The sequence below is a fragment of the Schistocerca serialis genome, chromosome 9 (assembly GCF_023864345.2).
Source record: "Schistocerca serialis cubense isolate TAMUIC-IGC-003099 chromosome 9, iqSchSeri2.2, whole genome shotgun sequence".
Taxonomy (NCBI): domain Eukaryota; kingdom Metazoa; phylum Arthropoda; class Insecta; order Orthoptera; family Acrididae; genus Schistocerca; species Schistocerca serialis.
The window spans coordinates 382438794-382456050 of NC_064646.1; the positions used below are offsets into that span (position 1 = coordinate 382438794).

The window sequence follows — 17257 nt, forward strand, 5'->3', positions numbered from 1 at the left end:
CACCAATGATTTTGTCGAAGGTGGTCATTTGATTTTATAATCGAAACAATTGGAGATTATCATGGAAACATGAGTGGGAAAGTATTTAAAGTGACACGCAGTCATATAACGTCCTAGCGGAGCCTTGCAGAGTTATAAGTATGGATAATTCTAGAATATTGACTATGGATGACGAACTGCAGGTGTAGTTTTAATTGCAAATTAATTTGGGTATCAGTGAACCAGTCAGTGAAGCAGATGTCTGTAACGAAATGAACATACTTAAATCTACAGCTCAAAATATTGGATGTAATCCCTCCCTCGTAAATACCCTAGTTGAACTAGTCCAAAGTAAACTAAAGGAACCATCACTTCCTGCTAAAAAGGAATGCTAAAATCTACGACTGTTCCATTCCTCGGCAAAGTGACATACAAAATAGCAAACATTTTCAGAGCACATAATACAAAAATATCTTTCCACAAAGACTATGCACTACAAAATTAAATTGTTCACAATAATAAATATAATGTAGTAGCAAATGTCCAGCATATACTAAGGCATATGCTGCTGTTCCTGCTTGTACGTAGGCAAAACAAGGCGGAATTTTGCAACCCACTGCAATGAACACACGGATGAACTATCACTCAAAAACTTAGAAAGTCCTGCTTTACGTCAGACATTGCTCATCGCAAACACTTTGTTAGTGATATCAGTGACATCCTATCTGTGCTACACGTTGTTCAAAACCGGTTCTAGATGGAGCTCCTCGAATAGTTAGAGATTTACGTTCATAACCTAAAATCTTCTTAAAAATTCTTAACGAAGAAAGCTTTTTCTTCCAGGGATATTAAGACGTTCTGGCACCTACACAACAAAACAGAGAATAATAATGTAAGTAGCTTTTGATGTTGCTAAGCAACCGTCATACACTGTTTTGTAAAGGAACACATCGCCATTTGAATGCTTTATTGTTTATTTAAGTCCAACCCAGGTTTCGGTCTTTTATGCCATTTTCAAGTATTTGATTTTATATCTTTAACATATATTGCAGGACACTTAGCGTCTTGTCAACCTCAAATTGGCCATGAATTAAGACAAATATTGGCTGCCCATAAAATGCTATATGTAAAATCAGTATCTTGCAACAGATCAGTAAATAATCGTGGCAGCACGTCGTATTTAGTGAAAAACGGGTTTACGCTGGTAAATAAAAGATGAACATACGTCCTTAAAACGTAATGATAGCGAAATCCAAATGATTTCACGATCATTACGTTTTAAGGACGTGTTCATCTTTTATTTTAATTAAATATGACGTGCTCCCACGATCATTTACTGATGTTGCAAAATTGTGTTTTACATTTGGCCTTTCGTGAGCAGTTAATATTTTTCGTAATTTAGCACCAACTTTGAGCTTAGCAATATGTTAAATGTCCTGTAACATACGTTAAAGACATAAAATAAAATACTTGAAAATTGCATAAAAGGTCGAAACCTAGTTTGTACTTATGTAAACAATAAAACAGTTGATCGGTGGTGTGTTCCTTTAAAGAAATAATAACATATATTCATCCTCCTCAATATATTAATAGGCTCTTAGTCACATAGTAACTGTGGCACTGACTGCTTAATCATAACAGTTTCGCGTTTTATTATTTATATTATAATGGCCACATGAAAAAAAGCTCTGTCAGATTTGATATTAACTCATTCACTCCTTGATTAAAAAGTAAATATTTCATTCAATTTGTTTATCTTTTGTGTAACTCTTAAACCTATATTACATTTATATTGCCAACGTAAGAAAACACCTGCAGCCAGCGAGGTTCACTTACTTACATTATCGATGCTTGTAAATATTTATTCTATAACACAATGCAAAGATCATCTTGTTGCAAAGTGTGGTATCTATCATATCCATGTTCCTTGCATTTACGTTGCGTGTTTACTCACTATGAATAAGTATAAAATCAAGTCTAGCTAAATACTGAGCATGTTTGTGTATACCTAAAAATATATATTATCAGACTGAAATTGCTACGAGGCAGTACCCAAAACCGAACACCCTTGTCATATCATAAACTATTCGTCACCCGTGATTAGATTGTTGCTTTTTCAGCAACATCACGACCACAATGTCTAGCCGCACATGGTTAACGTAATGTTGCTGTAACACCTCCATCTGACGATCAGCCTTCAGGGGCTCGGAAACTAGTTAACGGTACAGAAAAAAAAATACTATCAAACATCCAAAAAAGCAACTTGTTGCATATTTTTAGCCAAATTAGTCGCCAGTATGGATAATGCTTATTATCATAACGACAACGTTGAATTCAGTCAATCTTAGAGAAAGCTAGACATTACCGGCTTGTAAAGAAGAGAACGAAACTCGATGTCGCTGTAATCAAACTCTAAGTAGGTTTATGCTAAAGGCCAAGCCATTATTGATGAAGTAATAAAGGGTGGTGGCATAATGTGTTTAGATTATTGGCGTCGCGTGCCATTGCAGCCTGAAACATGTAGAGCTTATTTGGACGCAGATTAAAGTATTTATCGATAAAACAATAACACATTCAAGACACTTGACGTACTGAGATTAAAATACTGCCCTGTGTCGAACGACTTTGTTCTAATGCTGGTGGGATGAAACATAGCATATCCTGAAAGAAGAAGAAGAAATATGACACTTGTTATGGCATCATAGATGCTGTTGTTCCTCGGTGCCTCGTTAGTACAGTATGTTGTAGCTCTAATTCCGAACCGAATTCTCATACTGAACTGACCTAAGTTGACTAAGTATTACATTCAGTGGCTTCGGTATCTGATTACACGGTGAAATGCTTGCAATGCTATCTTACTTTTACATTTCGTCCAAATAAATTGTCCCTTAATTTCAACAGTTATTTTATTTTATTCGCTGTTTTAAAATACAATTTTGCGTTCTTGAAACTGCTTTTATCGAATTCCAAAGCAGACGCCGCCATCTTCTCAAACTCGAGGTATGCGGATGTGATCTTCAGCCCCAGAAAGGATACCCGAGTCCATAATAACCTTAAAAGAAAGAAAGACACCTTGATTCACAAAATAATAGCAATAAGAATGACAGTAATTATTATGGTAATAAGTAGCACCTGAATAAATAGAAAATTTGGAGACAAATAGTTGGGCCTACATTTGAAAGAACGCTAAATACTTGCTGAAATAAATTGATTTTTAATGGTATTCATAATTTGTAACCTTTTTTTGCAATTATTATTTATTACTATTATTACTATTATTATTATAAGTAGAGAAAGAGTAATTTTAAAAGTATTTTCAGAATGTGTAGTACAAACATTAAAACAACGATCAATACAGGTTAATTTAAAGAGGTAATAGATGAGTGAAAGAAAGAAGCATCGGGATACTAGCTGTGTAAGAGATGAGATACAATGAGGCTGTCAGAAGATTTCATAGCGCTGAAAGGAAAACCATGGAATCATAACAGAATGGTAAAAATGCCGGTATGAGGTTGAAATTGGACAAGACGTATGATGGTAGCGTAACTGATGCGAAGAGCAAGTCGGAAAAGATGCCAACATTGACGATACGATAAGAGAACGAAAAGTACACAACAGTAAATGGACAAGCACAGACTAATGACAAGGACAGAAATGAACGAAAATTGGAAGAGTATCTGGGAGGAGCTAGTTGATGCACAGAAACCATACCACACAACAAATGAAAATGTTCGCAGTTGATTACAGCACACAGATTGGAAGGGAGACAACACAGCAGAGGACAAACAAAAATGGCGAAAAATTAATTTAACTGTGTCGAGAACACAAAATGAAACTGATGAAAACACAAAAAAATGGTTCAAATGGCTCTGAGCACTATGGGACTCAACATCTTAGGTCATAAGTCCCCTAGAACTTAGAACTACTTAAACCTAACTAACCTAAGGACATCACAAACACCCATGCCCGAGGCAGGATTCGAACCTGCGACCGTAGCAGTCCCGCGATGAAAACACACTTCAGGGCCAAACTGAGTAAGTAAAAAACATGGGGAAGCCCTTGCACCAGCATTGAGGAACTCAGATTGATCATATAGCAATCAGTCGGACAATCATGAACACCAGATCATGAACACCAAGGTCGGGAAGAACACAAGAACAGAATAAGATCAATATTTTACGAGAATCAGGTGTTACTGGATTCTAACGGGGATAGACTGACACAAACAGAGCAACCGGAAATATCAAGAGAAACAGGAAAAAATCCAGACAAATACGATGAAGTAATTGACACGTACAGTGAATGTGAAGACACGATGCTCAAGGTGAGGCATCAGGCGGAACTATGGAGGAAGCAAGGAAAGAAGCACTGTTGATGGGACAAGGACTGTGAGGAAGCGGTAGAGAACTACAGGGAAGCCTGGAGAGAATGGAGCAACAAGGAGAAAAAAATGGAAAATTTTCCAAAGAGTCAGAAAGTAGGCGATTGGGACAATGAGATGGATGAAAAGGCAGACGATGAAGCAAGATTCGGGATGGTAGTGAAGATAGCTTTAGGAAAAACAACAGTAGAAAATTTTTCGCGGTGTTTAAAAAAATCAGATTGAATACGACAGCAGACAACTGTTTATAAGAGGTAAGAAAAGTGGAACTGCGCAACAGTCCGAAGGAGAACTATAGGACACATGCAAAGTACTTTTACGACCCAGTGAACTGCGAACCAAGACAGGCAATCACGACATCCAACCAGGAATAAGGTTGCACAGGCCATTAGAGACGCAAATAATATGAGGCAACTGGAGAAGATGCGATAGCAGTTGATATTATCCAATATGGAGGCGACAAGGAGGTAGAAAACTTGTCCAAAGTTTGCTGCCAGTTTTGGCGGACAAAAAAGTTAGCAGAAAGTAGGAAGAAAGCGACCAAAATGACAATACATTAGAAGGGGACGACAAGAGGGATGCAAACAACTACAGACGAACATCACCACTAGAGTCAGCTACACCAAGCCGTGAAAAATCTTCTTGCACAGATTCGAAGAACAAAGAGAAATTGCAGTAGTAGACTATCAACAGGGGTTTAGTAAGGGAAGGGCACAGAACACATCTTTGTCCTGAAACAACGGATAAAACATAGAGCCTTAAAGAACAAAATTATGGTATTAACATTCGTGGATTTCACGAAGCCATGCGATTTCACTCTGAAAGAATCCAGGAGAGCAGAGAAGCAGACAGCCCTACACGAGAACTGATAGCGGTAGTTCTGAAAGACACAAAGGCAATGATAAGACTCAGGATAGCACTAACAGGAGAATTTCAGATCAAGACAAGTGTCAAACTCGGAGGTGGATTGTCACGAAATGTGACTGAACTAAGTGATCGGGCAGTGCAGAACGTTCAATGATGAAATCGGAATACCTAAGAAGCATGTTGGGGGAAAAAACCACTGGGGATTGGATAACACCAGAAAGCATCATGCAAAACGCAGACATACTAAAATACACGAATTTAGATACATAATTTAGATATCTAATAGAAATATACAGGAACAATGTGAGAGTAACAGAATGAATAAAATATGAGTCCTCTGTATGAGCAGAGATATCCCTGTATCCATACATATAATAAAACTGGATGTCAATATATGAGTATGCATGTATGTATTATATTTATTCCACACATCATCATAAACCACTGCACCGATTTAAACCAAACTTCGCGCACATATCACTTATTGGCTGGAAATCATTGCTATGGGTTTAAGAAACACCTATTAAATGGGTGGGTAGGGAAGCAATGTAGCCTGCGACGCGCGAGTACCCAAACTTTAGTCGTCCAGTACTTGAGAATGAGAGCACGACAGCACTTAGAAACTTGCAACAACTTGACTTATAATTTCAAACCCTTGCGAAACTTTTTCTCACTGACGAGCCTCACAAAATGATGAAAGGAAAAAAGTTTATCGATTACTACATTTTCATGCAGTAAAACTGCCGCATGAAGCATGACGCTTAAATTTATTACTTCTTTCCTATTAATTATAGTCACGATACATTTGTCAGAAAGTACTCGTATTCACCACTTAATATAAAAGTAAAATTATATCATTGTAATACACATAGTTCAGGAGATATCAGGTGATATGACGTCATAAACACTGAGATGTGCGAAAAACTGTCACTTTATGCAAGACGTTTAAATTTATTACTTCGCAACAATTTCCGAGGACAGTATCAAAATCTGCCGCTGAATGTACCTACAAAAATATATTATTGTGCGACACGTAGTTCAGGAAATTTGACGTCAAATACACAGATCCGTGAAAACCTGCCCCATACTGCATGACGTTTTGGTTTATTTCTTCTCTTCTAGTAACTCTATTCACAACACGTTTCGCAGACAGTAGCCACATGTATCGCTGTATGTACCTACAAAATTATATCATAGCACAACACATAGTTCAGGAGACATGACGTTATAAACAATGACCTACATGAAATTTAAACTGCAGGGCGAAATTTGATAAAGATACAGGTATAACATGTGTACAAACCAGCGTGAAAGATGTTAAATATATTTAACGTATATTTGACATGTGTATGTGCGGTCAAATCCATGTGTAATAAGCTCATCCTAAACCCCTGGAACGATTTCAAACAAATTTCGTACGTATATTGGTAACAAACCGAAAAGAAATACTGTGGGGTAAGAACTACGAACCTCCTATTGGGGTGAGCATGACAATGCGGAGAGAGAAAGAGGAAGAAGGAGATTTACAGACAGTGAGGGGAAAGGAAGTGATGTGCAAGGATAGGAGAGGAGGTGATGGCCGCGCGGAGTGGCCGCGCGGTTTGACGCTCCATGCCGCCGGAGGTTCGAGTCTTCCCTCGGACATGGGTGTCTGTGTGTTGTTTTTAGCATAAGTTAGTTTAAATAGTGTGTAAGTCTAGGGACCGATAGCCTCAGCAGTTTGGTCCCTAGGAATCACACGCATTTGAGGACGAGATGGAATAGATGGGGCAGGGGCATGGACAGAGGGGGAAGATTGACAGAGAGTGGGGGAAGGAGTAGATTGACGGAGAGAGAGGGAAGGAGGACACTGAAAGAGAAATGGGCAGGAATAGGTGGACAGAGTGTTGGGTTAGAGATGGTTGAAGGGTGGCGGTGGGGTGGGGGTGGGGGGTGGGTGGGGGGGGGGGGAATGGACAGAGAGGACATGAGGACATGAAGGAGGAGGTGGAGAGGGGAAGGAGGAGATGGACTAATATAAGATTGAAATAAGAATATAACCAGGCAACACTGGGTACTCCACTGGTGTTATATGAAATATGATGTATCTACAAGTACATCCATATACGAGTACATACGACACAAGCCTGGTGGAAGGTTCCCTGTGGAAGGTACCCTGTGCCATTACCAGTCATTTCCTTCCCGTTTGTTCTGCAATCTGCTTCAAATGCCCGTTCTCTGAATTTTCTCAATGGTGTACCTTAAAAAGAACGTCTCCTTTTTTCCATGGATTCCCATTTCAGTTTCCAAAGCATCTCCATAATATATGCATGTGCATGTGCATGTATGTGCATATGCATGTATGTACATATGTGCAGTGTCTCCTCACAAACCAATGGATCGATTTTAACAAAATTTCGTATGGATATTGCTCTACGAGAATCATCATTGTGGTGGATAGAACTTCCTGGTTCCCATAGGAGTGGAGATCTGTGTAAAACACGGTTTTCCAGCCACTGCCATATAAGTTGTCCTGCACGACAGGATGTAGTGTGGGGGTAGTAGCGGCCTGGGTGAGGCATAGTGGGAGAGGGGGAGTATGAGGTGAATGGAGAAAGGGGAGGAGGGGATGCACAGAAAGAGAGACAGAAGAAGATGATAGAGTGAGGGGGGTTGACATGATGGACATAGTGAGGGGGAGGGAATGGACAATGTGAGAGCAGGAAGATGATGTAGACAGAGAGATTGGGGAGTAGAAAATGGACTAAGAGTGATGTTGGAGGGGAATGGACAGTGAGAGGGGGTAGAAGAAGGAGAGAGATAGTATACATAAAGAGAATATGTCCACAGATGCAGACATTACAAGTTAGGAATGTGGTACTGTCTGTGCCTGAGAGGATAACCCTAGAAGGATATAGTACAGAACAGCTACATAATCAAGAGAAAAATACTGGAGAAAATTCTGAGCCCTAAAGGAGGTGAGAAAGCGATATTAAGACGTAGGTAAGAACTGTACCGTAGCATGATGAGAATATTAGGGGAAATCAGATGGAAATGGGCAAGCTTTGTGGGGCATGTGATCAGCATGAATATGGATAGAATGACAAGAGCATGTGAAACAATGGGAAGGGCAAGAGGAAAGACAGAAATAAAGTTGTTTATTGAACTCAGGTAGGAATGTGATCTGCTTGTTTTGTTTTGTTTTAAGAATTGGCAAGAATTGGAGATCAAAGTGGAAGGAAAGGAAACTTGGAGAAGTAAGTACATGCTAAATAATACGTCAGAGATTAACCAAAGAGAAGGATACAGGAAAAGGTCACAGGGTCACCAGTGGAACAGAGAAGAGAACACCGATAATCTTTGAGGAACTGTGGTAGAGAAGGAGAAAAAGGATGAAGATGTTCTTAGAGGAGCAGAAGAAAAAACAGTCCATAAAGGGGCTGCCTTTGATCCCAGAGAAGCCGTAAAGAAAAGAGAGATAAAGAATGTGGATTAATTACCAGGCCAGCCCCACAGCCCCCAGCCGAAGCCGAAACTCTCTGCTGGGGTCAGTGACTCCCTGCTCACACCTGGAGCTCCAACAGCAGCCGGCAAAGCGGTCGCGCAGGACACGAGCGCAGCCACCAACAGCACCAGCGTCTGCAACATCACAGGAGTCTCTCAGTGAGGAAATACAGGATGTTTTATCGCATGCCAAAGGCTTAGCACAGTCAAAAGCAATAATGGATGTGTAGGAAGGAAACATTACACACTCACTGACAGGTGGGGTACATTTGAACTTTATAGGGTAAATGTTGTCTCTCTTCCAGAAATGGGTAAGGAATGTCCCTCTTCACCACAATAAATATCATCACTGTACTGTGAATGCATCTGTTTTATAAATGGAGTCTGGCACTGTTCACAGGGAGATCGTTTAGATCATTTAGAATGTTAGCAAATACGACTAACAGTGGATACGTATAAAAAGAAGTGCAATATGATTTGTCACAGGTTTGTTTGACTTATAGCAAAGAGCCTTGTAGATGACGAAGTGCCTGAAGTGGCACACACTTGAAGATAGACGCCAGCTATGCAGCAAAGGCGTACTTACTCGTAGAAAGTTCCAATAATTACTTTTGAACGAGGAAGCAAGGAATGTATTACAGCCCCCTATGTATAGCTGTCTTGTCAGAGACAAGTAAACAGTAATTGTAGCACGCAAAGAATCGTCAAGCTGTCATACACACATGAAAAAAAGGTTTCATCAGCCCAGTTCCCAGAACAGCTGAAGATAAACGTTGACTATGGATACTGTATCACACACACAGTCCCTTTGACTATTCAGAGATGTCACTAAACCCGCCAAAAGATGTAAACAACCATTCATTAGCAGCGCCTATTACACGGAGAGGGTCAGGCAGCCGATCAGTTCCAGTCATTCCACCAGGAAGTACGTACACGGCTCGTGTTGTGTGTAGTTCAACCATGCCTAGACGGTCAATACCGCGGTTCGGTAGCGTTCGCATTGTTACATTGTGCCAGGAAGGGCTCTCAACAAGGGAAGTGTCCAGGCGTCTCGCAGTGAACCAAAGCGATGTTGTTTGGTTCAAATGGTTCAAATGGCTCTGAGCACTATGGGACTCAACTGCTGTGGTCATCAGTCCCCTAGAACTTAGAACTAATTAAACCTAACTAACCTAAGGACATCACACACATCTATGCCCGAGGCAGGATTCGAACCTGCGACCGTAGCAGCACCGCGGCTCCGGACTGGAGCGCCTAGAACCGCACGACCACCACGGCCGGCGATGTTGTTTGGACATGGAGGAGATACAAGAGACAGGAACTGTCGATGACATGCCTCGCTCAGGCTGCCCAAGGGCAGTGCAGTGGATGACCGCTACCTACGGATTATGGCTCGGAGGAACTCTGACAGGCCGGCCGAAGTGACCGTGCGGTTAAAGGCGCTGCAGTCTGGAACCGCAAGACCGCTACGGTAGCAGGTTCGAATCCTGCCTCGGGCATGGATGTTTGTGATGTCCTTAGGTTAGTTAGGTTTAAGTAGTTCTAAGTTCTAGGGGACTAATGACCTCAGCAGTTGAGTCCCATAGTGCTCAGAGCCATTTGAACCACTTGAACTCTGACAGCAACGTCACCATGTTGAATAACGCTTTTTGTGCAGCCGGAGGACGTCGTGTCACGACTTAAACTGTGCACAATAGGCTGCATGATGCGCAACTTCACTCCCGACGTCCATGGCGAGGTCCATCGTTGCAACCACGACACCATGCAGCGCGGTACAGATGGGCCCAACAACATGCCGAAAGGACCGCTCAGGAATGGCTTCATCTCCTCTTCACCGGTGAGTGTCGCATATGCCTTCAACCAGATAATCGTCGGAGACGTGTTTGGAGGCAACCGAGTCAGACTGAACGCCTTACACACACTGTTCATTGAGTGCAGCGAGGTGGAGGTTCCCTGCTGTTTTGGGGTGGCATTATGTGGGCTGACGTACGCCAGTGGTGGTCACGGAAGGCGCCGTAACGGCTGTATGATACGTGAATGCCGTCCTTCGACCGATAGTGAGACCATATCGGTAGTATATTGGCGAGGCATTCGTCTTCATGGACGACAATTCATGCCCCCATCGTGCGAATGGCTTCCTTCAGGATAAGACATCGCTCTACGAGAGTGGCCAGCCTGTTCTCCATACACGAACCTAACGAACATGCCTGGAATAGATTGAAAAGGGCTGTTTATGGACGACTCACCAACCACTGAGGGGTCTACGCCGAATCGCCGTTGAGGAGTGGGACGATCTGGACCAACAGCGCCTTGATGAACTTGTGGATAGTATACCACGACGAATAGAGGCATGTATCAATGTAAGAGGATGTGCTACTGAGTATTAGAGGTACCGGTGTGTACTGCAATCTGGACCACAACCTCTGAAGGTCTCGCTGTATGTTGGTACAACATGCAATGTGTGGTTTTCGTGAGCAATAAAATGGGCGGAAATGATGTTTGTGTTGATTTCTGTTCCAATTTTCTGTACAAGTCTCGGAACTCTAGGAATGTAGGTGATGCAAAACTTTTTTTGATGTGTTTACTTCCCATGCTGCATACAAGGTGTCCATAATTGAAGTTCGAGTTTCAAATCTCTGATCGGAATGACATTAAATCTGAACTGCTTATCATTGACGCAGGGGTAACGTCATGGAAGAAAAGAAAATTTAACGGGAATTTAACGAATAGATGGGTCTGTAAGCGTCAAAATATGAGCACCAAGAGAAACGCGGCACACGGCCGTTCCTCAGTTTTTGTCTGAGACGCCCAACAAAAATGTCTCCAGAAAGGATTGGGCGCTGCTAGTCCAGTTCTTCGACAAGAACGGTGACTGTGCGCCAGTAGGCCTGTAGAAGTTCTGGACACTCAAGGGTATGAAAAAAGGCATTTCTCCGTTGTCTGCTAAGAGTCTGGTGAAAATGGTTACAAAATTCGAAAACACAGGTTCTTTTGAATTGCAACGTGGCAGAGAGCGAAAAGCAGGTGATCCGACGTCGGTCAAAGAAGTGGCCGCAGAATCGCAGGAAGGACAGCAGTGCACGGGAAACTGCCCGAACGTTGGACATGCCTGCAGGCACGGTGCATAAAATGCTACGAAACATACTGCACTGCTATCCATACAAAATCACCCATGGTCAAGGGTTGCTTCCGGCTGGCCTATCAACACGACAGACGTTCGAGCTAGAATTTCTGTCTCGCTTCGAAGTTGTCAATATATGGCCACGGAACATTCTGTGGACAGACGAAGCCAATAACGGCATAAAAAGCAAAATGACATCGATTTCTAATTGTCGTGGGACTGGTGCAAATTAGGTTCAATACGCTGTCCATAGTTTTCCGCCACAATTTGAAATCGAGAAACAGCATGTTCCCCAGAGATCGGAGTGTCTTGGGGGGGGGGGGGGGGCAAAGTTCAGAATGCGTTGCTCTATCCAGCTACGTTCGTAACCCCACAGCTAGAACTGGGCTACAGCCACTGGTTGTCGAACTTGTGCAGTCACGCACACTGAACATTACGGATGGTATAATGTGCAACTCAAACCATAGCAGTTGTATTGCGATTCATCTATCATAGCTGACCTCATTTACGTTAATACGCTTACAGCGCCATTATTAGTAAATCTTTTGTTACTTTGTTTGTTCTATGATGTTCCCGGTAATATACTGTTCAAATTTTACGTCATTCTGAGCAGTGGTTCTCTTTCTGCAGCGTTTTGGAACCATGGGCACCCTGTAGATCAATGGATCGGTAAGAGGCCCCATTAAGTGATTCAACGGGGACTACCCTCTCCAAAGCAATTCACAGTGGGTTATAGAGTATTGATGTAGATGAATATAGTTCATTTAGTAGCGTCGTAGAAATGTTTATAATCTCCTGCGGAAAACGCAAAGAAGCACACTGTTCATCACAAAAGGCTCGCCGTATTTTCGAGAGCGTGCGCACCAGATCCAGTTGAAGACCGTACTTCTCTCCACCAACTTATATCTCGAGCAATGACCTTAAGGGGAAAGGAAAGTCGGGAAAATGCGAGGAGGACTCACTCTCTAAGCGTTCCGCATGAACTTAATTATTCATGTAGATAGTTAACATATAGGTTCTGATGAGTGGGCCTGCAAGTGTCAAAATATATAAAGTATATGGCCTTGTCTTTTGAATGCATTAACATAGAAGCTTAAATTTTTTACGCCTCGTAGGGACTGTAGATTTTGCTATTTGGTGTAAATTACAATCCGGAAAAAAGCGGGGGTTAACAGACGGACAACGAAGTGATCGTATAAGGCAGTGGTCGTCAAATATTTTTGCCTAAGAGACAATGTTGACACCGCAGGGAGACGCCTAGGGGCCGCATTGGAAGTGGTGTGGAGGGGTGGAGGGAGGGTGCCACAAGTTGAGTAAAGTGGCCACTCAGAGAGAAATTCAGTTTACGCCAAACCATGGTTATTGACTCCCGAAGCTTATCATATATGACAAAGTATCAACACCAAAAATTTTTAAATGGGAAAGAAAATAATATATTGGAACCTCATGCATTTTGTGAAGGCTTACCGATTTCCCGTACTGTGCCTAGTGCCATCACAACAGGATCCTACATTTGTTTTTCTGACTTAAGGGTACAGTTTCTACACATCTTGATGCCCTAGTATCTGACAAAATACCGAGCGGCTGCAGTAGACCGTTTTCAATCGGGCTTTTATAATAGAGCAAATATTACAGAGCGGGGATGGTCCTACGTAACTTAATTATTTCAAAATTGTCACAAAGGAATAGAATAGCCTATAAAGAAGTACATAAAAGGCTCAATTTTGTCTGTTCTATTACGCTTTTTTTGTGACAAACTCCTAATGCATTGAATCCACGTTATTTCTGTTTGACATTTATACCATACAAGCTGACTGGTGCTAGTTGCGAGCACTCGTGTGTTGTCAGCACTGAAAGGGGCCGCGCTGCATACCACTCTGCCCCTCCCGTAAACGGGAAATTTTATTTAACTCACTTTCGAAATCACCGACGTCTATTAAAATCACTGCCTATGTAGTTATTTTTGTTTGTTATTATGCAAGAAAAAATTCTTAACGTTAGTTGACATATTTGGATTCAGCTATTAGTTGCTAGAAGCATATTGTTCTCAAATACGGTTGAGAAACGCGTGCCGCACGAACGAACACTGGACTGAAACCACAGTTTGACGACCACTTCTAAAAGGCTTCCGTTTTTAACGAATGGGCACGAAATGCTAAAAAAGAGAAATTCGGACATCTACAAACGCGTGCTGGGAGCCAGCCTATCTGCGAACTATTCGTGCATACAGTAGCGCGTAAACCTGGTCTTGAACACTATGTGCTCTCAGCTAGACAACGTATGAAGCGTCAATGTAGAAACTGTAAACTATCGCACAGCAGCTTCGCTACTGCAACGCAGACCTGCTGTCCTCGCTGCAAAATTTGGTCTACGCTAGCCCGTAGAATACACAGTTATGTCGACCGTGACCGCCCTGTCAGACATAAATCGACTGCAGAACAATCGAAATTTCTCTCCGAGAGACAACAGATCCTACGGCAAATTTTTCGCTGCAGAGTGATATAGACGCTGTTACGTGAGAATGTGCACAACGCTTTTTCTACAAAGAGCTGCCGTCATCAGACAAGAAACAAAAGCTAAGAACGTGCCAGAACACCTGAAACTGTGGATCAGTTGTAATGGTGACAGAGCGTGAAATACGTACCATGAGCCCGGCAGCTCCCATGTTGAGAGTTCTGAGACAGCGATGGTGCGACAGTGCTTGTTGATCGCAGCGCGCGCATTATATAGGGAAGGAGACATCCACTAATTAGCTACCAGAGCCATTGATAACTTCTGTCCTTGGCAGCTTTCATACAGCCGTATCGTTTCCCCAAATATTGGGAAACTCCTCAGCGACGGTGACGAATGTCTTTCTTCAAGGGTCCAAAAAGCACACTCACAAAGGCGTTACTAGAGGATGAACATGAAACAGTTGTAAGATACAACATGCGATAGTTAAAATCAATCGACGGGGTGTCCATCAGTACACAGTGCAGCGATATAAAAAAATCAACGTAGAAAAGAGAAGAGCACAACACACTTGCGTAAAAGCACATAAAGTTCAAGCTCCATCAGACAAAGAATTACAAGAAATGTATTTGCAATTCAGAATAAGATCAGACTCCATCTGCTCAGTATATTTGTGCCAATGAAAATTTGTGCCGGCCCGGGACTCGCAGCCGAGTTTTCCTCTTTACGAGAGCATCCCAGAACGTTTACAGGACTATTTACTATTAAAAACAGTCTTGATCACGATTTATTTATTAAGGTGACCGGTTTCGACCGCTACTGCGGTCATCTTCAGACCATTTGTAAGTAGGCCGTTTAGGTTTTTTTATTGGTAACGCCACCTCTGTATGAAAATCACTGGCTGTGCTGTGTGCGGTCTGTGGCTGCTTTGCATTGTTGTAATACTCGCCATTGTAGTGTTGGGCAGCTGGGCTGTTAACAGCGCGTAGCGTTGCGCAGTTGGAGGTGAGCCGCCAGCAGTGGTGGATGTGGGGAGAGAGATGGCGGAGTTTCGTAATTTGTCATGAACTGCTATATATATTATGACTATTAAGGTAAATACATTGTTTGTTCTCTATTAATATCTTTCATTTGCTAACTATCCCTATCAGTAGTTAGTGCCTTCCGTAGTTTGAATCTTTTATTTAGCTGGCAGTAGTGGCGCTCGCTGTATTGCAGTAGTTCGAGTAATGAAGATTTTTGTGAGGTAAGTGATTTCTGAAAGGTATTGTTTAATGTTAGTCAGGGCCATTCTTTTGTAGGGATTTTTGAAAGTCAGATTGGGTTGCGCTAAAAATATTGTGTCTCAGTTAAAGCACAGTCTTGTATAAATTGTTCTAAGGGGACGTTTCGCATTGAGTAGGAACCTCTTTCTGCTGCAGAATCACTAGTAGAATCACTAGTAGTGATTCTCCAGCAGAAAGAGGTTCCTACTTAATGGTCTGAAGATGACCACAGTAGTGGCCGAAACCAGTCACCTTAATAAATAAATCGTGATCAAGACTGTTTTTAATAGTAAATATTTGTAACACATTGTTCACTGTCACTCCCATAATGTATTCAAAAGTAATTAGTTTACAGGACTGATACAAACTTCCATATCTCACCGTGTGTCTATGTCCTGTACTCGCACGTCTGCTGTGATTCCCGCGCAGGAAGAAATTTACGATCATTGTCGCGGCCTTAACTTGGCACGGTGTTCGGAGCCGGCCGCTGTGACCGAACGGCTCTAGCGCTTCAGTCTGGAACAGCGCGACCGCTACGGTCGAAGGTTCGAATCCTGCGTCGGGCTTGGATGTGTGTCATGTCCTTAGGATAGTTAGTTTTAAGTAGTTCTAAGTTCTAGGGGACTGATGACCTCAGACGTTATGTCCCATAGTGCTCAGAGCCATTTGAACCATTTGAACGGTGTTCGGAAATACCTGTTACAAACTTCTAGGACTTGTAGGGGGGAATGAGTAAGTAATATTTTAAGCAGGAACTCACGTCCGGAAACAAACCGTTTCCGTGCTACAACCCTCTGAAAACATATTTGTACAGCGACCACTTTTCCAAGTAATAGATTAGGTGTGGCTCAGTAAGTCACTTGTTTTTTTACTGTTCCACTCATTAATCGCTAAAGACATTGGTTGCGTACTCGTTGATCGGTTCTCTTAAATGAGATGCAATACGGCCTCATCTATTTCGATTGCGCGGCGCTTCCTTGGGACACCACAGTCAAGCCTGCTGATGATAAAGGTGCGCTTCGTCGAAGTTGTTGTTGTTGTGGTCTTCAGTCCTGAGACTGGTTTGATGCAGCTCTCCATGCTACTCTATCCTGTGCAAGCTTTTTCATCTCCCAGTACCTACTGCAACCTACATCCTTCTGAATCTGCTTAGTGTATTCATCCCTTGGTCTCCCTCTACGATTTTTACCCTCCACGCTGCCCTCCAATACTAAATTGGTGATCCCTTGATGCCTCAGAACATGTCCTACCAACCGATCCCTTCTTCTGGTCAATCGGTGTTCTGCTTAATGAAACAACAACCCTGACCACCCAAGCACGTAGGTGGCTCATAAAGTCGTAATTATCATTAAAATAAAAATGCTTTTTAATAATTAACTTCTGATTCAAGTAGTTATTCTACAGTATATTATATAGCAGCAGTTATTACATTTTCAGTCACTGTACAAATTACATAAAAAACCACGCCTGTCAGTAACTTTATGGAAAGTTATAACATTTATTTCTTTAAAAGTTAATACTAGTTTGAAATTATATATTTTTTGTAGATTTCGAATGCGATTCGTATGCTGTGCATACTTAAGCTTTTTTAGAAAAAAAAATTAACCGTCCAAAATTGTTGAGATAACAGCAGATTAATTTGAAAACATCCACTCTGGATCTTTGGATGAACCTGAGACTTAAGAAGAATCAAATTATGTGACATATGAC

At 41.9% G+C, this 17257-nt stretch overlaps 1 protein-coding gene across 1 annotated transcript in view; it reads right to left on the bottom strand.

The window, feature by feature from the left end:
- The window catches only part of LOC126419624 (uncharacterized), a 42046-nt gene extending 27492 nt beyond the window's left edge, over positions 1-14554 (bottom strand). The window contains exons 1-3 of the mRNA XM_050086812.1: positions 14476-14554; positions 8707-8845; positions 2912-3031 (exon numbers count right to left, since the gene is read on the bottom strand). Of these exons, the coding sequence (XP_049942769.1) occupies positions 2912-3031; positions 8707-8845; positions 14476-14554 (338 nt within the window). The remainder of the gene's footprint in view (positions 1-2911; positions 3032-8706; positions 8846-14475) is intronic.
- Positions 14555-17257: the final 2703 nt, after the last annotated feature.